The 27,656-nt window shown below is 43.0% G+C and overlaps 1 protein-coding gene across 11 annotated transcripts in view; it reads left to right on the top strand.

Moving 5' to 3' along the window:
* The window catches only part of UNC5D (unc-5 netrin receptor D), a 574,077-nt gene that overhangs the window by 492,378 nt on the left and 54,043 nt on the right, over positions 1 to 27,656 (top strand). For all 11 annotated transcript variants that reach the window (XM_058720717.1, XM_058720720.1, XM_058720721.1 and 8 more), the window contains 3 exons: positions 4,135 to 4,219; positions 24,129 to 24,297; positions 25,960 to 26,187. In XM_058720717.1, coding sequence (XP_058576700.1) covers positions 4,135 to 4,219; positions 24,129 to 24,297; positions 25,960 to 26,187 — 482 coding nt within the window. The remainder of the gene's footprint in view (positions 1 to 4,134; positions 4,220 to 24,128; positions 24,298 to 25,959; positions 26,188 to 27,656) is intronic.

Here is a 27,656-nt window from a genome sequence, read left to right as displayed (position 1 = left end):
TTACGTTGATAAGTGTTGTCTTGTTCTCCTACATCAGTTGCTTCCTTAAAAAGCGCCCTCAAATGCAGCCCTACTCATGATTTTCTTTTCTAGACTTGGAATTCTCGAAATCTTCTTTGGTCAGTGGTTTAAGACATAGTAAGAATCTCCATTTAAATATGGAGAACGATTACGTCATTGTGTGATGTAATCCTCCCTGGTCATAATTGGCAGTCAGGAGCCTCAATGCAGAAGGAGTTGGTCAGCCCTACTTACCAAGCACTCTTCTTGGAGGAATCTATAAACTGGAAGCGTGGGTTCTGAAGAAAGAAAATGATGCAACCCCCTCCCTAAGGATAGGAAATATTCATCAGAATCATAGAAAATTGCATTTTGTCTTATCTTCACTTCCTAACCTAGTAGGTGGCACTTGGGAGGCCCCAGGTAGTTATTGGTTCAATCAGTCGGCCCACACCCTTCCTCTCTCTTCCCATCATTGTGTTTGTTTACACATATGTGGAGGGTGGGCCAAGATCAACCCATTCATTGGCTTTAATGTTCATCAAAGAAAGTGCGATAAAATCATAAAACAGATTTTTCTTTTTCTTCCCCTTTGACTTGAGAAGCACTTGTGTTGAAAACTGAAAGTTCTTTTCTTTAAAAAAAAAATGTTGACTTGTTTTGAGAGTGAGAGAGAGAAAGAGCAGGAAAGGGGCAGAGAGGGAGAGGGAGAATCCCAGTTAGGCTCCACACTGTCAGCACAGAGCCCAATGTGGGACTCAAACCCATGAACTGCGAGATCATGACCCGAACCAAAACCAAGAGTCCAATGCTTAACCAACTGAGCCCCGCAGGTACCCTGAAAACTAAAAGTTCTGATAGCACTGTCTGATTCCCAAACATTTCCTCTGTGAAGAGGCATTTTCAGAGTTTCACAAGGAAGCCCTGGACAAGATTGAAGCTGTTCACTGGGAATGAGTTTGAGGAAAAATAAGTGTGGGGAATTGAAACATATGCTCTGTTATTTGCAGAACATAAATGCAAAATATGCCCTAGGGGACTAAAGTGTAAAGAAGCAAGACATAGCAATTAAATTGTTCTAATGCCATCCATCCTGAATTATTGTATGGTGCCTGGCAATGATTTTTCAAAAAGGTTGGGATGGTCCCCTCGCTGTAGAAATCATTTATTATGCAAAATATGAAATGAGAAACTCAGGTGGTTCTGTTGTCATATCAAATAAAACGCTGTTGGGGGAGCAGGCGGAGTTTGGGGGAGAGTATTTTTTTGTAATCAGAGATAACTGGTGAGTGACGTACTGAAAATGGGCACTCCTTGGGTCAGTTGGGTGGCCCCATCAGGCTTCCAACTCTTGACCTCAGCTCATGTCATAATCTCACGAGTTGTGAGCTCAAGCCCTTCCTTGGGCTCTGCACTGACAGCACAGAGCCTGCTTAGGATTTTCTCTCTCCCTTTCTTTCTCTCTCTGTCAAAAAGAAATAAACTTAAAAAAGGAAAGAAAGAAAGAAAATGTACACAGACATAAAGATTCCCCACCATGCCTCTCCTTCTTAAGGTAAAACTTACCACCAACCACAACCCTGCCTCTGTGTATGACTGTCTTCTATCTCCATTGACAGTTTGCATGTTTAAGTAGGAGAAGTATGTTTGAAAGATAATCATACAATTTCTGATTGAAGGATAGATGACATAGTTTAAAGTGCTAAGGATCCTGTAGACTCAGGTCGTATTTAGGAGTATCATGAATAATGTTTCAATCTGAACACTTGAATGAGATACGATCTGTTCATCCCTTTCTCAAAAGTCCACACACATAGTTATTCTGATTTGATCTGGGAGTTGACCGTCAGGCACTGATGAGCTCAAGAAAAGATTATGTCTCAGAATCTGGCTTAAAAAAATAAAAACAATTTTTTTTTTGAGAGAGAGAGAGCATGAGCAGAAGAGGGACAGTGAGGGAGGGGCACAGAGAGAAGGAGAGAATCCCAAGCAGGTTCTTGTCATCAGCAAAGAGCCCCACACAGGGCTCAATCTCACGAACCGAGAATGAGCTGAGCCCATATCAAGAGCTGGATGCCCAACTGACTGAGCCACCCAAGTGCCTCCTGGCTTTTTTTAAAAAACAGTTCTGGATCCTAATCCCTCATATATTCAGGATTTGTGTTTCAAATGCCTACTTTGTGCCAGGCAGTGTGCAACGTTATTGATGTAATAAGCCATCATTGCTTTTTTATTTTAAACACACTATAGGATTTATTTCAAAGTTTAGAAAAAGGCGAATTAATCAACGTGTCAGAAAACACAAAGTGATTATTTGGGGTGGCAGTCGAAGAATTGACTATACAGGGGCACAAGGCAACCCTGGACAGAGGCAGCGTTCTGTATCTTGATTATGGTGGTGATTACATGACAGTATTCATGTCAGAAACTCATCAGTTTGTACTCTCACAATGGGTACAATTTATTGCATGGGAACTGTACTTCACTAAAGGAGAAAACAGGACAAGAAAAATGAGAACACAATGAAGTTCATCTTTGCGGTCAATTGCCTAAGGTGGCATCATTGCTTGAGGATAGCCACCCTTGCCTCTGTATCTAAAGAATAAGGGCTGAATGTCTCTGTTGCCATAAGGGCCTAGATAAGCCAAAAGGGAGGCACCTGAGAACAAGTGCTGTGTCAGACTGAGGGAGAATACAGAATGTCTAGGGTGTATATTCAGACTGACAGCCACACACACTGAGTAGCCTGTGCATTACAACTTCTGCTCAGCAGAAGAGAAAGATATCCTGGAGTCCACTTCATTTAGCAACTGCATTTGAAAAAAGGATGAGAAATAAAAGAGGAACCTGATCAGAGGCTTCTAAGTATGGCAATTACAGTTCCATGGACATCAAAGCCCAGCATATAAATGGATACTCTTGCTGAAAAGCTGTAAGCAAGATTTAAACGTGCCTCATTCTTAGTGCTGGCAAAAGATACTGATGATAACTAGCATGTTACTGAATAATGCTCATAAATGTTCATCACAAATAACTTGTTTTGCAACGCGTCCTTGCATTCCTTGATTCTGCCGCGGCTAACAGGCACACAGAAGGCTATCAGGAAAGACTGCCATCTCTGGATGTAAATTACCATCGGCAACCTGAAAGCTTTCTGTGCAATTACATTAGCTCTAATGAAGGGCGAGAAAGTGAGAACTGCATTATTCAAAGAATAGGAGGATGCCCTGAGATTTTATTTTGTGATCTTATTGTGCCCCTATTTCATTTCTTTTTATAAACAAGAAGCTACGTTAAAGAGATTCTCTGCCTTCTTGGGACTCCCCTCTCTCGGCCAGTGTGAAATAGTGACTTCGCAGGAGGCAAGTGGAGAGAAGAGGCCCTTTCAAGTGCAGTGTGATGTGCCTTCCTGGGCCTGGGTGATGGGATTTTACTGAAGTTAGGCTACTGAGTCTTTTCCGATTTGACACCAGTGTGAATACGGTTACGTCGCCTTTTACCTGTCATCTATTTTAGCTTCTGTTTGCAAACATAGGATCAAATACTGCCTATACAACAACCTACGGGGTCCCTAAGTTTATCCATGCTTTTTTTCCTTTTTCCTGCAGTTTTCTTAACAAAAGGTAGTACTCCGTTGATCGCCTCTTTAAACTTACTTTAAGGTGCATAATTCTAAGACAGTTTCATACCAGGCCTTCGCAAAGCATTAGATGGCTCGCCTATCATCTCAGACACCTTTTTAGGAAGTGACTGGATAGAGACACGACATAGCAATACCTTTGTAAATTTAGCAACGGATTAACTGATACACTGATAAACTCTTACATTCTCAGATACTTTTGCTCGTGCCTGGTCTCTGGACACCCAGTCTTTTAAGATAATTTTTAAAAACGCTTGGAAGGCCCTAACGAAAAAACTAACTTGACTACACAGACGAATAACATGGTCCTCTTTTATGTCACTGTTAGAAAACCACAATTTCTCCATTTAAACTTCCCAAGGACGATCAGGATTTCATAAATTGCTGTGATATTTGTGTGCTGTGTGTCTGTATGAGCACCTCACAGTGCTCAGCTGAGTGCTTCAGGATAATCGGAAACTCTGCAGATAACCTCTTGGCTTTTTCTGTTTTAGGGGTGAGTTTGCTCATACCACATGGCGCCATCCCAGAAGAGAATTCTTGGGAGATTTATATGTCCATCAACCAAGGTGAACCCAGGTGAGAGACAGAAAAGGGCGGCATATTCATGACATCTTAAATGTGGGCCGGAGGGGTTGCTGAAAATCTGGAGTTTGTTAAGATAATCTGACAAGGAGAGCTATAGCTGAGATTTGCATTACTTGACCATATGGAGGGAAAAACCAGTTGCACAACTATTGGCCAAAATGAAAACACCCATAGCCAGTTCCACAATTTTGGGTAGCTAATCTAGCTCACCGACATCTAGACCGCAGACGCCAAATATAAAACAGTGAATCGGTGGGCAGGTCATTAGCAGGGTGTCTCCATAAACACTGACCACCTCGCATACTCCTCTTCTCAAAACAAAACAAAAAACATTCCAGGAGGTGCTCTTCGGTGGCAGACCTTGTGCACATCCTGAAAATGACGGACCTGTCACCTCTTCAGGTCAGCAGAAGCCCTGCTCCAGGCTGAGAGAGGATGTCTCAGCTAATTTTCCTCCAGTAAAAATACCGTCTGCGTTGCAATAGCTTTCAGATCTGACAGATTTCAGCAGCATTAAATTCAATTACATGAACAAATACAAATCTTGTCGCAGTCTTTTAATGAAAGTAGTGGGTTGTTTTCTTGGCGCAAGTATAATATTTGTGGAAATGTTGCTTGCCTCCACACAAGAGAAACTTCACTCCTCTTTAGAAAGCAATTTCTCTCCTAAACTGGATATATATACCTCTGGCATTTTCAGTCTTAACATCTTGATTATTTTAGACTAGATTTTTGTTGTTGTTGTTGTGAGAAAAGAACACATGAAGGAAAAACACTGGAAGGAAAAACAGCCAGAGAAGCAGATGGTTTGAACAGATTCTGATAGCTGTCTCCATAAAAGGATTTGTTGGTGCCCAGTGGTTTTAACTTTCTGCTCGAGAGAGCTTGGGCGGAATGGAAGAAAAGGTTCTGCTAGCTGGCTATTGGCAAGGCTCTCAAGAGGGTTCTCGAATAGGCCTTGCTATTTCCTCAGTCCTGTAGAACTAGATCCCTTGCCTGCACACCTGAAGGCATGCTGTGGTCTAAACATCTCCATGTGCAAACAGGGGCAACCAAGGAGCAGAAGGGAGTGGGAGAGTTTATTTAGAATCTCAGTTAAGCAAACCTAGAAATGGGAGTTTCCTGGATAAGAATCACCTCTTTTTTATCCCTTTGGTTGGTTTATAGAAGAAATCATACTTGTTTAAAAGTTTAGGTCAGGGTCCCTTATACATATATCAAGGATGAGGCAGGATCCAGTCAGCCTGCCTGAAACACGGCCTTATGCAAACCTTCACCTCCTGTTCCCTTCTCCTTACAGTCCATGCACTGAGTCTGCGTTCAGATCTGTCTTCTCAAACCCAGTGTACTTCTACCTCATGACATGAGAAGCAACCTAGGGCTAGTGCACATTTTCAAAGGCACCCAATTTACAATTCACCTCAATCCCCATCTCTTACCAGAAACTGCCGCTTAGGAGGTCAGAGCCAGAATGTGCCAACAGGCATTAAACAGACAAGGACTTATGTGGGAAATACCACTTGAGGTATCTTGCAATTGAAAAGTAGGAAGGAGAAATACATTAAAAACATGCCAGACCCCACAGACCTGGAAAGACAGGTTTGGCCTGAGGTGGTCATTTCCTGGACCACACCACTAGCTTTGTGAAGGTAACCAGTTTGGTTTCTCCATCTGGAACTAAGGTGTGTGTTTATTACTGCTGTCCAGGAAGATAGAAGCAGGAACAGCTAGTTCATCCAAGACTTCCGATCTAGGAGGTGTGCCTTTTCCTAGTAAACTGAGGATAAAATGCAATTGTAAGCAGCACATGTTCCTTTTCATGTTGCTAAAACCTTCCCAGATGTTCCTGCCTCTTAAGAAAATGGCCAATCTCCAGGCTACTGCTCATTTGTCCTCACTCCCTTTTGAGAAGCTCCAAACAACTCACAAAAAACAAAACAAACAAAAAACTCCACTAAAAATAGTAAATTCCTTTCTACAACTTTTCTTAAACTTGGTGAATTTTTTCCATCCCTGCCAGGATGCTGCTTGGCTCTAAGTTCTTCAGCTTTTAATCCTGTGATTCATCAGAAGGCCACTTACATAGCTATCTAGTGTCATCTTTCCTTTGTAATGTCACTTAAAAACTCATTTTCATCTTACGCTGCCTTTCTGTCATTCTGAACCTGTGCTCAGAGTGGCCTGGTTTTCTCAAAGTCCACAGACCTGGAACAGCACTGCTCTGTCTCCTTAACCTCTGACTTTCTGACTTTCCATCACTTGCACACACAGAATTGCAGTCAAATATTCCCAACTTTGTGCCATATTTAAAATCTATTCCATTTTCCTATTGAGGAGATATATCTGTTGCTTTTTTCTGAGTTACATCCCTGGCATAACAGGTTGATGATTTAGTGGAACTGTCACTGATCCCATTGATCCAAATTCAGTACCAGATTCCCAGAGACGGGGCTGTGTGGAATGAATCACAGGCTTAAAATAACTCCCTGTATTCAAATAGGCTCCGATGGTTATCTTTTGAAATTTGGGTAGGTTTTAAGTAAGGTGGTTCACTGTATGAACTGAATGTACCCGGTCTCTCTTGGGAGGTCCTACTTCTATTGCTGGGAAGCCTCCAAGATCACTTTGTACTTTCTGCTAAATGGAATGATGTCACTCTTCCTCAATGTCCCTGCTCTGTCTATACTTTCAGACTTGAACAATCATTCTAATGAATCGTTTCCAACCCCCAGCAGCAATCTGGACCTTTGGTTGCTCATAATGCTTAGGAAATTAACTCTGTTGACTTTTTGTGCATATATACGTATTAAATGGTGTGCTGGCCAAAGACTTTGCATTCCTGGAAAAGTAATAATTACCTCTGTTTCATTGTAACTTGCAAAGTGCTCTCCCATGCGTTGACTCATTTGGTTTTTAATGTTCAAAGGAAGAGGATTTTGTACCAATTTTAGAGATGAGGGGAAAAATAAAATCTAAAAAAATGAAGGTTCCAAGAAGCAGAGAAGATTTCCAAGGGCGTGTTACCTTACCGGCTGAGCTGGGATTTGACTTCCAGATATCGGACCACAATTCCAGTGCTCACAAACTAAAGGATGCCGTCTCTTCCTGATGTGTGAGACTTTACGGAAACCACTTTCTGACTTTGCACTCCACTTCTTGGCCCCTGTAAAGAGGCATCCTCTGGAATTGGTCTGTATGAGTGTGGAAAATTAGGAGAGGCAGAAAGGCAGGATCAAGTTGAACTTTCCTGAGAAGTACATTGGGTAAATTGCTTTGTTGCATTATAGAATTGAGAGAACAAAGACTGGAAACAGGTTCCACTAAATTGCTGAATCTGTTTCCTGAGCTCAGTGGCTAGGCGTGTGAGCTCAGGCATCAGAAGCCGTGGGTTCAGATCTAAGTTTCACTATCCACATGACCTTAGGTAAGTTCATAAGACTCTTTGTAACTCAGATGTGTCCTCGTCTGAAAAACAGTTGATCTCTGCCTTATAGGGATGTTGTGGGATTGCACGTTACACAGAGATACAAAAATCTAAACGATGACAAAATACGTATTCTTTTCCTAATTGCTACACGTAACATTTGACAAAGCATTCTACCTACAGTATGTGCTCTAATCGTCACCCCAGTCCTTTATGGCAAACAATTATAGAAGTATCTGAACTTTAATAGATTTGAAAATGAACACCAAGAAAAGTCAGTAAGCTTGACTTAGGGTGTAGATTGTCTGGCTTATCATGTGTTTTGATATGACGGCACAATTAGGTATATTATCCATGAATCTAGTAAGGCATGTTTGGAGAGAGATGAGGCTTATGCCTAATAATGGAAATACACCATGAAACGGACAGGGAGGGGCCCAAATTTGGGAAGACAGGATGACTTTGCAACTCAGTGTGGGATCTCATAGAAAACAATGGGAAAAAAAGAAAAAGAAAATGACCCCTAATCTAGTCTAAGGATTTACAAATGGGGTGTGAAGGGAGTGGATTCCCAGAGATGTCACTTGACCTGATTCTAAAACATCAGTAGAAATTAGCCAGGCAAGGAAAGGTGTAAGGGCAGTACCTCAATGATTTCCAGGCCCAGGATACATTTTCCATTATTGCTATAGTATAAGAGGGGTAGGGGAGAAGTCTGTAAGAGTGACTAAATCAGATATTTTTCCCTGCTTTGAAGTCATTACCTTAAGCAGCTTCCTTCCAGCTGTACCTGGCATAGATAGGACAAAGAGGTTTCACACACTGCCCCGTTCACAGATTAGAGGATGCTTAGTGATGTCACAGGAACAGGAATTAGACTAGCCTCGCAGAAAGGCAATGGCATGAAGTTGGGGCTGCCAGAACTATTTTCTGGTAGAACCCCTTGGGCTCCTCCTCCAGGATCAAGGGTATTTAAGCAGCTGGCTCAGTGCTAGACTTAACCTCCTTTACTGTTGACTCCCTTCGGAGGGCAGGAAACCAGCACTGATCATTCTCAGAAAGCATGTCTCTTTTCCCAAACTTCAATTTGAAAGAAATTTGGGGTTCTTGTTGTTGTTACATTTCTACAGGAGCTTTCTGGGGGACCTTTTTTTTCATCCTCTCTGATCAGGTTTTGATAATTTTTTATAAAGTCTAGGTGCTCCAGGGGTACTTGGGAGGCTCGTTCGGTTGAGCGTCTTGACTCTTGATTTTGGCTCAGGTCATGATCTCATGGTTCGAGGTATTGAGCCGCATGTAGGGCTCTGTGCTGACAGCATGGAGCCTGCTTGGAATTCTCTCCCTCTCTCTCTGCCCCTCTCCCACTCGTGAGCACCCTCACTCTGTCTCAAAATTAATAAACTTTAAAAAAATGAAGCTGTTTCGGCAAGGGAATCAAAATGTCATTTCAGAGACTCCCCCCCCCCACATATATTGCAATAAGAAAATGATGTGGATGTGGCACAGCCTTCCCTCTGCCCCTCCCCCAGCGCCTGCACCCCTCCCCACCCCTTAGTCGGAGAGTAGAGAACTGGACCAGAAAATTATTATATGGAGCTTTCTTCCAAGAAGCAATAAAATGAAACCAAAGGCAAACACTCATCTCTTTTTCCAATTACACTGCCATGTGAATATCCCTGACCAAATGCTTAAACTGGAATTGGAAATATAAGTAATCTTACCCAAGAATTTACAAAAGGACACATATTTTGGCATGTGAGCTCACCCCAGATAGAGTATTTCAACGATTTTTTTCTTCTGTTTTTTGTTTGTTTGCTTTGTTTGAATGGTATGGCGCCATGGGTGCTTTTGGGGTGAAGATCAGAAAGTGGACATGGTGGTGTAATGACACGTTACCTGTTTTTAGGATGCCTCGACAGTTCAGTGGTTTTAGTAGCAAAAGCGTGAGGTAAGACCAAATGCGAGACTAGGAGGACACAAAAAGTCACCCTGGGAAATGAAGAGAATTTCTTTCCCCTAGTAATGGCTCACAATTAAACACGGCGGTGGAGGCCACTCCCAAGGAACGACTTCCTGTAGCTTTGCCTCCCTGATAGCAAGGACAGCGCGCGCACACACACACACAAACACACGCCCTCACGCATCGTGCCTGACAGGAGATATAAGCACTCAGAAACACCTGTAGGCTGTTTGACCTCATTTCTAGAAGAGTAAAAAGAAAACCTGGATATGTATGGCCATACTTGCAATATTGAAATTTTAAAGAAATGAGTCTGTAGTAGACCAGTGTTTGTGTTAAAGCAGGCATTTGAGGCCATTCTAAAACCTCTCGCCCCAGTGAAAGGGGAAGCCCCATTCACTTTTCCTGGGGCTCCCCGGTGCTCTGATTTCTCACAAGGTAAGGAACCCCTGCCACCAGGCTCCTGCAATTAGTGAGGCGGTCCCCGGAACAAGAGCTTTGGCTCTGCCCTGACTGACACCAGGTGACTGCCCTGCCCCAGGGGAGAAAACCTGGCTCAAAGCTTCTGGGTGGATTTGCACTTCTATTCACCTTCTCCAGCTTGGGGGACTTCCTCACTGGGTTCTGTGTCAAGCCGTCCACAGCTCAAGCAAAAAAACACGGCACCTTCTCACTGCAAAAAAGTTGGGGACTTCTGGAAGTTTTCACAGTGATTATTAGAGCTTAGTGTAGTCGGTGACTATTAAGCCCCCAGTGTCTCTGGTACAGCGGAGCAGGATAAAATACAATCCCTTCTCTAAGGAGTTTATTTCTGCTGGAGGTGGATGGTTGTGGAGGACAAAGGTTGTATATATGTAGCAGAATGATGTTTGGGAGTACAGTGGACTTTTTCTGGATTTCTAAAATTGGCAAGAGTCAGAGCTGATTTATAAAAAGAGAGAGAGAAGTGCCCCCAACATTCTAATTTCAGAGCTATTCCAGCTATAATGCCAAGAGCTAATTTTCCCACCTCCTTGTGGAACCTTCCAAGAAGCAGCATTTCATCAGCATGGATACCACCGCTCCCCGACCCACTCACGCACCATGTCCTCTCTCTTCCTATTGATAGAAGAATGGGAATGTCACATTTTGCAGGACTACAGGTATCAAATAATAAGAAAATAGGAAGTCACATTTTGCAGGAGTACAGGTATCAGAAATGGCTGGGTCCGCTCCCACCAAAGTCAAAGAGAGTAGCCCCAAGAGAATTACTCCTAACATTTGGATCATCTGCAGGAGCACTGGGCACACTAACACTTGATTTCCTCATTGTTTATGTTTGCTGACTTGTTCCATGCTGCTAACGCCAAGGAGAGAGGGGCATCATTCCCAGGTTGCCATATTCCCAAAGGATGGAAAGGATTAACCCTAGCCAGGGAGGGTACGTGGATTGAAAACAGGTTTGCCAGGGGCCACTTCAGTGTGAGGCAAAGAAGTCAGAGAGCAGGGTCAAGATGCTGCCAGATGGCGGGCAGGTGGCAGAAGTAACTGGAACCCACAAGGAACTGCAGATCCGTAACAGTAACTGTTTGCAATCCCATCACCCGCACCCTCTGTCGGGGAGGTCTTTTGGAGTATAGTCACCACCCCTACCTGTACTGAAGCCATTAAGGATTATCTTAAGTCATCCAAGAAAATACCAACACCTTGCCACACAGAGTTATGTAAGGAGATGGTGTGTGTTTTCCCCTCCCTCCTTTCTACCCTAATGCCTCATGGATAAACTTATGGAGGAGGGAACACAGGAGGGAGCAGACAGCCTGCTCCCTAGTTCCAGACCAAGTTCTAGAGCCCTGTGTATGTGCGTGTGCATGAGTGTGTGGACACGTGTGTCTGTGCGCATGGGTACTGGAGGGTGCGGGTGGAATTTTGATTCCGATATAAGATTAACTTTTTAAAATGGTTTTCGGGTTTCATCGGTTTAGTAAATAAAACATTTAATAGTTACAGAATCAAAATGAGAGGTCTTCAAGGGACCCTGCTACCACGAGCGGTTCTACTAAGCATACTTGTTAGCAATTATAGCTGACCCCTTGACATGGGTTTGAACTGTGCGGGTCCACTTACATGCTGATTCTTTTTCTATAAGTACAGTACTGTAAATGTATCTTCTCTTATGATTTTCTTAACATATTATTTTCTCCAGCTTACTTTATGGTAAGAGTACAGTATATAACACATGTAACATACAAAATACAGATGAATCAGCTGTCTATGTAATTGGTAAGGCTTCCCAGTCAATACTTTGGCTATTAAGTTTTGGGGGAGTCAGACTTCTACAGAGATTTTCAACTGTGTGAGGGTCAGCACCCCCCAACCTCTGCATTGCCCAAGCATCAACTTGTACTAGGAAAACTAGGGCCCCCTAATATCATAATAGATGAAGCCCCCAAAGCAAATCCACGTAATCAAGTCACTGATGATACTGCAGTGTGATTGATGCCTGGGGTAACAAAGATAAATGGTAACCAGGAATAAAGGGATAGACTCTGTTTAAAGGCTCAGGGAAGGTTTCCAAGAGGAAGTAACAATTGACCTAAAAACCAAAAGTGAGTAAAAGACATTCCAGTCAAAGGGAATAGAATAGTGCCTTTGCACAGCATCGTTTATTTTGGAACTAAGCAAATCTCAACAAAATTTGAAAGGAAGAGTAATAAAGACTAGACCACGTAGAGGGTTACTTGCTGCTGAGGGGAAACTGACATTTACCTGGCACATAGGTATTGAGGCAGCTTAAACTTCAGGAGACCTGCTCATATTTACATTTCCCGTATATTATCTTCAGCTTTATTTCCACCACCACTCCCCAAGTTCAAGTCTTCCTTCTATCAGTACCCTCCTTGCAAGCACAGTGAAAATATGCCTCGTTTTGCCTGCACAGTTATTAATAACGCCCTCCTTCATCCTCAAAAGTATCTGAGTTTGGACAATAAATTGTAGTCACTCTACTTTTGAGTGTCCTTGTCTTTGTTGTGCACAAGAGATTGTGGAGGGGGGTGGTGGTGTTAACGTGAAAGAGATAAAGGTGTTGAAGATAATTCTCAGAATTCTGCCTCGGGAACTGATGATTAACTAGTTGAGAGAGATTTGCCAGCTGAAGGTCACCTGAGAGTTTGCGATAATAGTTACACCAGGAGCCACTTTGGATTTCTTTCCAGGGAGTAAACACAGCCCTTTGACGTACAGGAACGGGGGGGTAGAAAGGAAATTAAAGAATAAATCAATGAAAGGCAAAAATACTATTTATAACCAAGAAAAAAGACAATTGCTGAACAGAAAAGTCCCATGTGGAGCTTTGGGCCAGACCATGTGGCAGCAAAATGTGACAATAGTGGGCATAGACTATGCCTGCCTGCTGCGTGCAGAGCACAGTCTTCTGCTTGCCTTTGTTTTCTTTGCCCCCCTGGCTGGGTAAGAATCCACCAATCCTGGAGTCCACTGAGGTGAACTGATAACATGCATAACTTGTCAGGAAACATGTACAGACTCACTCATTAGCATCACCTGAGAGATAAAGACTGTTTCGAAAGGCGATGATGGAGGAGAGTGAGAACACAGGGGTTCCCAAGGCCGAAGTTCCCACCCCGCCATGCCATCTACAGCCTGCATGGCTGTGAGCAAGTCATTTTCTTTCTCTGGGCCTCAATTTATCATCTAGAGGTCTTGCATATTATTAGCAGCATTCCAGGATTTTGGTGAGGACAATAAAGTGACATCATATATGAGAAGTCCCATGTGAAATATAAAGTGCCATACAGATGCTACATTTTGATATTTTCTTTAATATAGCCTTATTTTTTTAATGTTTATTATTTTGAGAGGGAGAGAGAGAATTCCCAGCAGGCTCCACAATGCCCGTGCAGAGTCTGACATGGGGCTCGATCTCCCCAAATGCAAGATCATGACCTGAGCTGAAATCAAGAGTCAGACACCTAACTGAGCCACCCAGGCGCCCCTAACCTTATTATTATTATTTTTTTAATTACACAGATACCAAGTTCTCTAGAGTCCATGGCATTTGCTTTAGTCTGTCGCAGTGATGCTGGGCTCTTCTCTTTTGAATGCTACCACATTTCTAGACTCAGAAGAAAGATTAATTCGGTGAAACAAACATATTAACTGCTCACTTTAAAACCAGAGCCTTATGAAGATACAAAGGACTCTCTGCATCAATTCCTTTGAGTCTACCTCTCTCATTGTGACCTGTGACTTCTACCTCAGAGGCATATGATATGGGTCCAACATTGGAATCCAGGGGGCTGGTGTTCATATTAGGAGATCAGTGACCAGTCAAGCTGGACAGGCGGCTGATGCCACATTGAATGAGCTTTGTCAGGCTTTTCTTGCTAGATAGTGATGGATAGAAGCAAACAAATTGTTTCTGTCACCATTTGTGTTCAATACCCGGGCATAGACTGGAATCCTGCCTGTTGCTTCAAGTGAGTTTTAGAAATTTATATTAGAAGAATCAGAATGGCAAACATCTATCCCTTGAAGGGGATTTGGCAATAATGAACCCTCTATCAGGCAGAGGGAGCTGCTGAGGAGGGAAGGCTTTTTAAGTAACAAGAAAAGGTACTCCTGACCACTAGTGCAAGGGGGAGCAAATTGCAGCCATTTGGGAAACACATTAATTCTTTCAGGTTACCAGTGCCATGCAGTGTGATCAAAGGGGCAATTAATCAAATGGTGTCTTGAAGGGTTAATGCACCTTTAGCCAAAGACTGTGCTCTTGACTGCACTGAAATCACAGTGGCTTCTTCACAGAGTCATTTAGGTTAGAATATCATGCCATTACCCCCAAAACAAGAGGATGGGAAGAGAAGAATTGAGACAGAGGGAAGAGGGAGAATTCTCACGTTGTCATTTTATGGTCTGCTTTTTTTTTGGAGAGAATTTCCCCCTATGATGCTCATTACCGTTCCTTCCACGTCACGCCCCCTTGGTCCACAAACAAATACGCATAAATAAAAATTGCCATCACTTTCATCAAAGTATATTTGAAGCCCCTGTGAGCTCACAATGTGAAGTGATTAGAACGGTCTAGAGGAGTCTTTAATTAAAGATGCCATTGACAAGATAACAATGGTTTGTGAATGTTGTTAATAGATCTGAATGGAAGGTGGACCCTAATTCAATAAGAGGAAAGTCATCGGTTCATGAGTTTGATTGCGCATTGTAAAGGAACACCACATACTGTAATTATTTTTATTTGTATGTGTCATCATCTCTTTTATTGCCCATGCTGGAAGTAGAAATAACCTGTCCTATTAAGATATTTAATATATATCATCCTTTCCACTTCACTTAGTTATAGCCTCATAAAAATGCTGGGAAAACACACCAGCCCACACTGAGGCTGCCCTCTGTGCTTTCTAAGACAATCCACACACCCTTTAAAAAACCTGAATGATGAACCTCCTAAGTCCCTCAGTTCTAATCTCTGAGCCAAACCAGTAGTAACTTCCTAGGACTCCATAAAGCTGTAGGCAGACATGGAGTCTCATTCCGGAAATAAGGACGGGCATGCTGGTGGCTGACACAGTGGAGATAACCCAAAGGTCAAGTGATACCTTGGTCCAGTGGTGTGGTGTCTTGGAGACCACAGGGGACCAGGAAGCAGAAGCAGAGAGATCCCTAGGTTCTGACTTTAAAGTGAACAAGCCACGAAAAGCCAGGTGGTAGACCGAAGAATGCTCCCCTCACCCACCCAAAGATGTCCACGTTCTAATCCCTGGAGCCTGTGAATGTTATCCTACATGGTAAAAGGGACTTTATGGGTGTGATTAAGGTTAAGGACCTTGAAAAGGAGAAATTACTGTGCAGGTGGGCTCATGGAAGGGTCCTTATAAGAGGAAGGCGGGAGGGGCGCCTGGGTGGCTCAGTCAGTTGAGCTTCCGACTTCAGCCCAGGTCATGGTCTCACGGTCTGTGAGTTCAAGCCCCGCATCGGGTTCTGTGCTGACAGCTCGGAACCTGGAGCCTGCTTCGGATTCTGTGTCTCCCTCTCTCTCTCTGCCCCTCCCCTGCTCATGCTCTGTCTCAAAAATAAAAACATTAAAAAAAAATTAAGAGGAAAGCAGGAGTATCAGAGACAGGTAAGAAACATGTAGGGCAGGTGGAACAGGGGTCTCCAGCTAAAAAATGTGAGTGGCCTCTAGAAGCTGGAAGAGGCAAGGACATGGATTCCTCTCTAGCACCTCAAAAAGGAACACAACCTCTCTGACACCTTCACTTGAGCTCAGTGAGCTTCCGACCTGCAGAACTGTATGATAAAACATCTGTGTTGTTTTAAGCAAGTCTGTGGTACAGCAACAATGGAAACTACCACAAGCTTCTGTTGCAACCAGTGTACCTCAGTGCCCTGCTTTCCTAAGGCTCAGTCCCTACAAATATCCCCTCCTAACTCTCATGCCAGTGTTTTACCTTAGAAATGCCAGGTTTGGGGGAATGTGTCCCGAGGAACATCTGTTCCTTCGACTGCCTGCCTCTGCACATAACCCTCAACCACCACCACTAACAGGAAGGGAGATTCTAGTCCCCTGCTCTATCTCAAGTGAGGTGTGACTTTGGCCATGTCACTCCACCCCATGTTATGCCCTGTGTTTCCTCATCTGCACAATGATGGTATGGGGGCTGACAACTTGTAGGTCCTTTCCCAGCCTCAAATAAAATGATCCTAGAAATAGGACTCAGGGTTTGGTCCAGAGGAGTCTGGTTCCCCCATTCGAAATGTAAATGAACTGGGGGCACCTGGGTGGCTCGGTTGGTTAAGCGTCTGACTTCGCCTCAGGTCATGATCTCGTGGTTTGTGAGTTCGAGCCCCGCATCGGGCTCTGTGCTGACAGCTCAGAGCCTGGAGCCTGCTTTGGATTCTGTGCCTCCTTCTCTCTCTGCCCCTCCCCCATTCATGCTCTGTCTCTCTCAATAATAAACATTAAAAATGTTTTTTTAATAGTAAGTGTAAATGAACAGAAAAGTAGGTATAAAACTATCCTAGCCATGTGCTGCATAGACCCACACCCCAACTGTCACTGTAAAGTGTCTCAATGAGCTGTCATTCCACTTCTCCTGGTAAACAAGCTGAACACAAGCCCGACACTGCATGAAAGATGAGGCTTAAATTGTATCTAGGAACTGGTGGTTTACAGGTGATTTGTGATTCCTTTAGTATATTAATTGGTAAACACCTATACACGTGTGGGTAAACTAGAGCCGTTTAACATATGCAAACACTTTAATCTCTCAGTGTGGTTTTGCTCACATCGCAGCAAACTCAGATACGCACTCTGGTGCCAATTGTAATTCCCCTCCTACCCCATCCCCCCTCATGCCATCTCCCCTCCTGTGATCCTATTTCAGATAATGCCATGTGGGTGACCAAATCTTTAAACCCTTACCTGGTTGAGCCTTATGCTTCTATCCTCAGTGAATTGTGCTTGTCGCTTGTTGTAATCCACTGTTCTGACTGCTCCTTTCCCCACCCCAACTAATGGAATATAATGACTGGATGAGCTATAGCATTATTTCCATTTATTTATTTATTTTAATGTTTATTTTTGAGAGAGACAGAGACAGAATGCGAGTGGGTTAGGGGCAGAGAGAAAGACACACAGAAGCAGAAGCAGGTTCTGAGCTGTCAGCACAGAGCCCGACGTAGGGCTTGAACCCATGAGCTGTGAGATCATGACCTGAGCCGAAGTCGGACACTCAACCGACTGAGCCACCCAGGCACCCTGATAACATTATTTTCAGTCACTGCTAATCAACCCTCCCAACCCGACATCCTTGCTTATCAATCCACACGCTGTTTAGAGACAGGAGAGGTAGGACAGTCCCTGTGTGGTTGTCTTTTCTAACACCATAGCATCATCCAAGGCCTTAAGATTGAGTATTTAACCTTGACAAGCCTCCAACCTGCATTTCAGAAACCTTCCCTCTCTATATTTGACAGCTGCCAAGCCCCCACTGTGTGAGGTGTAGCTCTGGCTATTTTCTCAAGATCTACACAACTTTTCTCAAACGTTCATGCCAGGGCTACCTTGCATGTGAGGAAGAAAGGAAAAAGCGTTGGTTCCTGGGCCCTGTCCCAGAAATATGGAATTGAACTCTTAATTGCTGGTGTCCACAAGTATAATTTTAAATAGCTTCCCAAAGATTTATGGACCACTTTATAGTTTCAGGACCATTTAAACACCTTCAAGAAATCTACTGTGATAAAGAGAATATTTTGCTTAACTTCTCTCTTTTTCCCCTGTTCTGCTCCTCACCCCCTATTCTCCCTTTCCAAAAGTCTTTTCTTAAATGGCAGTTTTGGAACAAAAATCCTCAGGTGACCTGACTGGGGTTGAGTGATGAGCCACGCTGGCTTTCAGGGGCCCATTTCTGTAGGAGGTTCTATGATGTCATTTTCCTGGGGCTCATCTGAAAGGTCTGGTCAGAGCTGGAGAATGAGACAGGTGTCTAATTCAAAACAGCAGAAATAAGAAACCCAAACCCTGTGATTTTCATCCACAGCAATGTTAACATTCAGGTCAATATAGGAGGATTTTAATGAAAAGAGAGAAAGAGAATAATAGTTAACAGTGTGTACCTTCTTGGGTAGGAAACTTAGGAAGCTGGAGCTCCCTTGTTTTCTGAGCTCTAATTTTAAGACTAAGTACAGCTTCCATCTATCTGCCCTTTATGTCTATTCCATTAAAATATGATTTAATTATGTATCGACCCAGGGTCTGGCATAGTAAAACTATCATTACTCTCCTGCCTGCATTCCTGAGTGATACTCTGGGTAAAGGTGATCAAACCTACATTAATCTATAATATAGACCATAAGGAGGAAAGGTGGGAACCGTAATTACCAAGCACAGCATGGCAGACAACAACAACAATGAAAATCTCATCTCGAAATCTGGAGCTGGTTGTTTCCCTTGAAGAGAGTGACGCATTCCCAGCCCAGAATCGAGTCAAGTAACGTCGAGAGCAAAAGCAAAATGTGCGCAGATCCACCTCCAGACCTGCAGTGGTTAGCAGCTGCCACCTCGGAGCCGACCTTGTTCAGCGCGACCTTCGTGGCCAGTGGTGTGCAGGTGGGCGCTGCCGAATGACAGTCACTACGTGGCTGGCTGGTGTGGCCAGCGTGGCCAAGCTTGGACCAGCTTTGCACTGCCAGCAGCAGCACCCCTCACCCTCCAGCACACGTTTATGCAGAAGTCAGTGACCCCGCTGATTTCATTATAAGAAGTCTAGAAAAATTTTCCCTGGGCCCCTATCTCCATTCATTCATTCATTCATTCATTAAAAAAAAAACAACCTATTTTTGACACAACTTCAAATTTAAAGGTTGCAAGAATAATACCACTTCCAGCCATCCCATACCCATATTCACCAGTGTTGACATCTTACCAGTTGGCTGTATTCTGCTCTCTTCTCTCCATATGTGTACTTGTGTGCATATATGCACAAAATACATATCTACAAACACACAAGTATACATATGTATTCTTGTAACCGTTATGAACAAGATGTCCTTTGATCCCTGGGTACTTGATTGTATATATCCGAAAAAGGAATTATCTTACATAACCGCAGCACAATTTTCAAAATCAGGAAGTTAACAGTGAGACAGTTCTATGATCTATCCCACCAACCTTACTCAGATTTCGCCTGTTATCTGAATAACGTCCTTTATATCTACCGTCATATGCCTTTTAGTCTCCTGTAATGTGGAGCAGTTCCTAAGTCTGTCTCTATTTTATGACATGGACAGTTTTAATTTAAGAGTGCAGATCAGTTCTTTTGCACAATGTCCCTCAATTGGGGCTTGTCTGATTCATAGTTTCCTGTAGCTAGACTCTGATTATATGTTATTGGCAGGAATGTTACAGATGGATGCTACGTTCTTTTCACTGTGTCATATCGGGAGTGATATTCTCTGTCCGTCCATCCCATCGCTGCCAATGTTGACTTTGATAACTTTGGGTAGGTGCTGTCCATCAAGGTTTTGCGCTGTAAAGTAGTATTTTACACTTTGTGATTAGTAAGTACTAATAAGTACTCAGTACTAAGTACGTACTTACTAGGTAAGTACTAAGTGGGAAGATACTTTCAAACCCTATGAAGAGTTCTTTATTACTTTCCAAGTGTTCACCAAGTAGATTAACATCCATTCATAATTCTTGACTGAATCAAGTATTAATGTGGTTGGTTACCAAATGACTTCCAACATTTATTAGCTGGCTTTCTGTTGCATAGGACAATTTTCCCTCATTCATTCATATCCATAGATCTCATGAGTTACGTTATTCAATGGGTTACAATCCTATACTACCATTATTTACTTTAATACTCAAAATGTTCCAATTTGGGGCCAGTAGGAACCACTTCAAGCTGGCTCCTCCATTCTTCTCAAGAAATATTTCTGAGTGCTTACAAGTGGCATTATAGACAATGATGAAAGGGAAAAAAAAATCCTTGGCCTCATAGAGCTTACATTCTTGTTTGCGGGAGACAAAAATAAATATGCAAACGGTATATTGCACTAGAGGACAGTAAGTGTTGTGGAGACAAGTGAAGACCAGCTTTGGTGTTGGGAAAGGTCAGGGAATGCCTCGCTAGAAGGCATCATTTGAACAAAGACCTGAAGGGCATGAGGGAGCTGGTGATGTGGCTGGAGGAAAATTTCCAGACAGCACCCAGCACTCCAGAACAGCAGAACAGCTGTGATTCCTGGAGGTGGGAACACGGTGGCATTTTCAGTGGGATCCTGCTGGTTGCCGGTTGAGGACTGACTGTGGGAGGTAAGGGTGGATGCATTGCCAATGTGCCTTAAATTCCCTTAAATAGCGCACATCTCTAAGGCCACGAAATTTTTGTTAAAGCGTATCTCGTTATAATGACAATTTATCGACTTACTTAGCCATCTTCAAAAGCACAGTGCCTGTGAAAATAAGACTCTTAAGGAGGAAGGAAAGGTGGGCATTCAGGGTTGGAGAAGCAGAAAATCTCCACCCGCTGAGCACATATTAGGTGATTTTTAGTTTTATTATTTATTTTTTTTTTTTTAACTCTCATCAATCTTAGAGTCCATGTTATTTTGCACATAAGGGAAGTGAGGCTCAGAAAGACCTGGCTTTCTCTTCTGCCACGAGGGATGTTGTCTCCAGCACAATGCTGTGAAGAGCACAGGGAGGACACAAGTGGGATCTTAGCATGTTCTTTTATTCACTTTTCTAATGTTCTCTGCAACAACTCTTCTCATGGTTTCCCTTTCTGGAACTGAAAAAAAGTTGCAATATGAGTCTTTCTGTCTTACCAGATTACCGGGCAAAATGCTCTTGTGGCCATTGGAAGCACCCTTTCCCGCCATGAGTATTTGTGGTTGGGGGCATCATCTCTGCAAAGCTGGCAGAGTTTTCCCCAGAACCCTCAGCTGCACTGTGTAAGCAGAAATTTGAATTCAACAGCCTTGTTTCCATACACTTGCCCAACAAGCCACCTGGCTACACAGTACTAGCTCTTAAATTATTGATCTTTTTATATCCGTAAGTGTTCATAAATATGCATGGCATATGGTAGGCTGGATGGATGGATGGATGCGTGGGTAGGCGGGTGGATGGATGGATGCATGGGTGGATGGATGTGTGGGTGGGTGGGTGGATATGTGCGTGGGTGGGTGGGCGGATGGATGGATGGATGGATGGGTCAAACACAAGGAAAAAGACAAGTAGCAAAAGTCGAACAGAACCAGACTTTCCCATGTACACTAGAGTGTGTGATGCACCATGGTGATTCATATGATGGCTTTGAAGTCACTGCTGTTATTCACAGTTATCATTAGCTCACAGCAATTTTAGAAACCTGTGTTGCCTTTTTTTTTTTTTTTTTTTTTTTTTTGCTTAGCAAGAGCATGGAACCTTTCTTGTCATAGGTACTATGGGAAAACTGAAATGCCATCCATACTGTCCTTATGAATCTTTATTTTGCTCAGACCCAGTTAAAGGCTTCTGTCCCCAGACTTCTGTCCTCAAATGTCCTAAGTCTGTATCCATGACTACACTTGGACTCCATCCCCACCACCCCCCATCTTTACTTGGGATGTCACAAGAGCCAGCAATTGGACCAGAAATCTGCTAGTGGTTACAGGGAAGGGAAGTGCATCTGGTCACAGAGGGCAGGAGCCCACGTGGAGTCAGAAATTTCGGGTATATTTTGCAGCTCCATCACTTTGAAGACTTCTCTGTGACTTTATGCTGTTAACACCTGCCTCCACAGGTGTGTGAAGAGCTTTAATTAATATTGGTAAATCTCCCTGATTGCCATAGGTAGAAGATGGCAGAAAGGGATAAATGATTATTAATCTTGGGGAAGAAAAACGGTGAGATTTAAGTTTTGCTCCTTCCCCAGAGACCTACACCCACAGACACTGTTTTCACGGTAGGAGGATTAGATATAAATCTTTATTTACTTCCTTTGCACTTGTGGAAATGCCCAGTGCCTGTTTAATGCAAAGCTCCTGTTCCCTGCTCTGCCGAAGACTCGCCGTGCTCTGCCTCTGATTCCTAATGCTGTTTAAGTTGTTACGGAGAGGAGCCTTGCTATTCACGAGTGTGAGAGTTCATCTAATTAGCTGATTTCAGTTCATTTGGCATTAAATAATTCCCCAAATTCCCATATGTTTGAACAATATGTTCAACAAGGGGGATGATTCTCTGAAAGCAATTAAATCGTTCTTTTAGGAGAGCTTGTCATCGGTCACTCATAAGCATCCCTGCCTTTCCTGCCTGTGATGAATGCAAACAGCAATTACACGGAAAGCGCTTAACCTTCTCTAATGGCCGCTGGCAGGCATCCACATGCAGGCTGCTGCTTCTGGCGGCTTGTAGCTTGCGCTGGAATTTTACATTCCCCCCCCTCCCCGAACCTCAAGTATATCGTTCTAGGCTGTTCAGAGAGTGTTTGTTCTTGCTAATACACTACTTTCCAACCCCGCCCGCCTTGCTTGCCTGCTCTGCTTAAAGGTGCATGCAGACATATTTTCAGTGCACCTGTAGCCCTGGTTGTACGGGAGGAACTGTCCACTTTGGACTACGGTTGCCTAGGTAGAAGACGGAATGTTTTAAGTCTGTCTTCAGGGCTTCCTGGAGAAGGAAGGGGATAGTGTATTCACATTCAGGGCTGTTTTAGATAGAAGATGCTCCCGCCCATTTATTCACCTGGACTTCTTTTGCAGAGCATATTAGGAATCGTAAGCTATAGGATGGCCGTTCCTATCTTGAGAGAGAACAAGCAGTGTCAACTAAAGCAATTCAGAAATTAATAACATGTTAGATATACTCCCAGAAAAACTGTGTGTTTATACAAGACCATGGAAAAGGGGGTATCTTTTAGTGCTAAATTCCATCTTCTATCTTGCTCAAGGGGTTGCTTTCTTGATGAGGGATGACATATTTAAATGCCCTTCCTAAGTCGGGTAAGAGAAAACTTCAGTAATAAATAACACCAATCAAAGCTCTCATGTAGCATTGTCCATCTGAGAGTCTTAAATTGCTTTGTTGTCTATATTCTGTAACACTGTATTCTTACAAGTGAAAAATACAGCCCTCTCCCCAGGGGAAAAAAAAAGCTTGTTCAAAAACACATAAGCAGTTGGGGGAAGAATGAGCAGACTTTGGGGTTCTTCGCATCATTTGAGGGCAGAGATTAAAACCAAAAGACAGGAAAATGAAAGAAACGTTCAATGAGGTGATATCATTTCCCTTTAGTTAAATTTCCCTTTCTTTTGTTTCATGACTATTCCCACTGTCAATAATTCACAGTCCAGAGAAATGTGAACACTAGGTTTAGATGAAATGACTTTGACTTTAGAACTAAAATAGGAAAGAATTGAAAGATATACATTTATGTATTTGATGGCGCACATTTATAACTGTCTCCTGCGCGATCACTATATAACCTGTGTGTTTATGCATTGGCAGAAAACAAAGGTTTTCGAAAGCAGAAGTGACACACTCAATCTGGGCATATTTGACACATTGCTTTGTTCCCTAATAAGTTGTTTTATCACTTACTAGCATTAAAAATATTTGTAGATTGTGTTGTTGGGAGAAAGGGATCAGTCGTTCCTATAAAGCTCTCGGCTTCGGTCGTTGACAACGTCATCAACAAGAATTCAGCAGCCAGCGTGTGGCATACCAACCAGGTGTTTGCTGTATTCTATTCTGCCTATATTTCTGAAGAAGCACTTCTCATTTCATCACAACCTAGATTTGAAACCTAAGCTAAACTCGGTCCATGTGCTTGAGTGGTTCAGAATAAATGGCTGTTGCCCAGACCAGCCATGTGCATGTAAGGTGCCGTCCAGGAGAGAATCCTGGGAAACAGTTTTGCTCAACCTGAAGAAAACCCCAGTCTGTAACTAACTTCTCATTGAAACGTACCCCCTTCTTTACATGCTTCTTGAATCCTTTCCCAACCATCAAGCCTCCAGTCAGATGGATCTGAGGTGCTCCTGAGTCCTGAAGTCACCTGTGGCCCCCCAGACATGACCGTCACCACACCCTTTGCATTGACCATACCACACTGTGCGGACGTCAGTTCTGAGCACTGGAACATCCATTTAAAGAAGAGGACGCAGCAGGGCAAGTGGGAGGTGAGACCCTATTCTTCCTTTATAAAAAATGAGATTTGGTTTTCACCTATGGAATACATTTAACCTTATGTTCTCTTAACACGAGTCTGCTGTGAAATCTGTAAGCATTTTCTTGTTTTTTCAAAGGGTTGATGGTGTGTGTTTTACAACATCCTCAAGGTACTGGCTAGTGTTTTTCCATGATAATGGAAAAGAGGAGGAAGGGAGGATCTGGGGCTTTTCTGTTTGGTTTTAGAATACATCACTCGTATGTATTTACTCACACAGGCATGTTACCTTTATGTGCCCATCCTTGGTCCATAAAACCGTTACTTCTGTCCTTCCTCCCAGACCATGTGTCCCTGTCTGAATTGACTTTCCCTGTCATCTCTGTGGAGACAGAGAGGAGGCTCAGGGCACACAGGTGGTGTTCATAAAAGAAACTTCTGTCTGACTTTACCATCATAGGGATTATAACATGTTGAAATGTTCAGCAACACAGTAGTTGGCTAACTGTATTTTGATGCATTAATGAATGCACTGAAAATGATTGAGCGTCTGTCTCCCTGTGGATATGAGTACATTTGAAAGAGATACAGCACAAGGAGAGAACAGAAGAGAGGGGCAATAAAACGAGAAAGCATGTGAGGAAGGTAACAATAAGAGACGGATACAACAGAGATTGCAGTGGAATTGCTATTTTTATGTGAAACCTCTGATTTATTTGATAGGGATTCCTTTTCTGTCTGTCTGAAGTCAGTTTGCATGAAAGCAGGTGAATTATCTTGCTGGAACACAGTGACCTGCTCCCGCTAGCCTTGGGATCTTACCTCCCAGGAGGTGCTCCCAGCAAAAGGAGTAAAAGGAAAATCTTGTTTCTTTAGGAGAAGAAAATTCCCAGTTGCTGCAAATGGATTACATTTACCCATTGCCCAGCTATCTCTGAACTGGCCTGTACTCTTTGCTGAAAATGCATTCTGCTATTTATTCGGTCCTGGTACAACCAGGGGCACATTTCCTGGGCATGATAGCCCATGGGCTATTTATTCCATGGGCTTCATAAAGGGGCCAGATTTTGCTCTTTTTTCCATTATGTTTTGCTTTGCCTTGATTTTTACCATTTCAGTTTTTCTGTTGAGCACTTCCTCACAAGCTTTTCATCCAGATGGTGTTATATTTATGCTCTCCCCAACCAGTCACACACACCAAAGTTCTTATCAAGAACGGGGAAGTATTCTAGCCCATCTTATTGAAACCATTTATTTAATGGTCCCTCACGAATGAATCCAGTAGAAAGAGGATAAAATATTTGAGAGAAAAGAAGTATTACCTTCACGATATTGGAAGAGATCTTCAGAAATAGACCTTTTTCAAAACCAAGTTTGCTTTCGACTGTTACAGATTTTCATAAATTGGGCACTGAACAAATCACTGAAAAAAGGAGAACTTTGGAAATGAAGTTTGTTGTAACCTATAGAATTTCAATTAACTTAATATAACTCTCTTGTAAGTTCCCTACATGAGCAGTTACAATGTATTTTGATAGAAAAAAGAGCATTCAATGTCAAGAAAAACAGGACAGTAAAAATATTCTGAAAAAAATCATGTATGTCCATGCAAAGTCATTGTTAAATCACATATTCTTTCCAAGCTGAGAGAATTTAAAACACCTTTTCCCAACAGGAAGTGATGTCAGTGGAGGATGAGTCCACATCCTGTTACTGCCTTTTGGACCCCTTTGCATGTCATGTGCTCCTGGACAGCTTTGGGACCTACGCCCTCACCGGAGAACCAATCACAGACTGTGCCGTGAAGCAACTCAAGGTGGCGGTTTTTGGCTGCATGTCCTGTAACTCTTTGGATTACAACTTGAGAGTCTACTGTGTGGACAATACCCCTTGGGCATTTCAGGTCAGCCTTTTCTCTAGAATTCTTTTTTTTTTTTTTTAATGTCTATTCATTTTTGAGAGACAGAGAGAAAGAGACAGAGCATGAGTGGGGAAGGGGCAGAGAGAGAGGGAGATACAGAATCCGAAGCAGGCTCCAGGCTCTGGGCTGTCAGCACAGAGCCCGATGTGGGGCTCGAACTCAGGAACTGAGAGATCATGACTCGAGCAGAAGTCAGACGCTCAACCGACTGAGTCACCCAGGCGCCCCTAGAATTCTCCTTTTGGTGTCATGAAAGCCTGAGGTCTCCCAAAGATCAGTATCAATAGAGAATTCTGTTGCTGAGGGTCTGCAAAATGAAGCCACCTCACTGGCTTGGTGGGGATACCCATCTTGAAGCAAGAGTTGTGTTACTATACATCTAACAATGCTGAGTTCCAAGGACATGAGGTGGCTGGCACTGAAGAAGAGACAAGGGTTAAATAAACACATATAGAGAACATCGTGTGCCGAATGATAAACTGACTACAGGAGTAATCAGAATTCAGAAAACAGAGACTCCAGGGTGCGTGGGTGGCTCAGTCAGTTAAGTGTCTGACTTGGGCTCAGGTCATGATCTCATTGTGTATGAATTTGTGCCCTGCATTGGGTTCTGTGCTGACAGCTCAGTGCCTGGAGTCTGCTTCTGATCCTGTGTCTCCTTCTCCCTCTGCCCCTCCCCGACTCATGCTCCCACTCTCTCTCCATCTCAAAAATAAATAAATATTTTTAAAAAAGGAACAGAAAAGAAAACAGAGACCCAATTGCAATAGAGATATTGGAGAACAGTCTCTGCGAGCCCTTAGTCAACCTTCATGAATGGGTGTGACTTAGTAGCAAAAGAGAAAGGGCCACCATGTCAAGAAAGTAGAATGGCATGAGCCCCAGGAACAGTAAGAGTTACTTGATGTGCAGAAGGCAGTGAGAAAATCGCTTAAACTATCTAAAAGTTGTAGTTAGGGAACAACAATTATAAATCATACCTATCAGCAGGCAGTCGTATTATATCCTGGATACACAATCTATTAATAATTAGGGCTACTAGGGCAGAGATAGTTCAAGTTTCCTTTCCATTTTGGGTACTTTCAATCACGTAAAATTCATTTTAAATTAGCTACTCGCGAAGAGTGCGAGGTTATTAATAGCAAGGATAATGCAGGAGTGCCTATGTAAGCTTTGTCCATATATAAATAGCCTAGCTCTCCTGACACACCTCATCCCAGATCCCTGCTATTCCAGTCCTGGATCATTAAGTCCATTATGCAGAGCATTTCCTCAGTAACTAGCTTTTAAGACACTGAACTGGAAAACTCATGTTTACCAATAGAAGAGCTACAACGACCTGAATCCTGAGCATAAGCCAGTAAAGGTGACGCAGTGCCACCTGTGTTCCTGAACCTTCCCTGACTATCTCTTAAGTAGCACAGGGCATTTTTGAAAGGCACACTTAGGGG

The sequence above is a fragment of the Neofelis nebulosa genome, chromosome 3, assembly GCF_028018385.1.
Source record: "Neofelis nebulosa isolate mNeoNeb1 chromosome 3, mNeoNeb1.pri, whole genome shotgun sequence".
Taxonomy (NCBI): Eukaryota; Metazoa; Chordata; class Mammalia; order Carnivora; family Felidae; genus Neofelis; species Neofelis nebulosa.
Note: the sequence above shows the minus strand (reverse complement) of the source record. Positions and strands in the feature narration are given on the sequence as shown.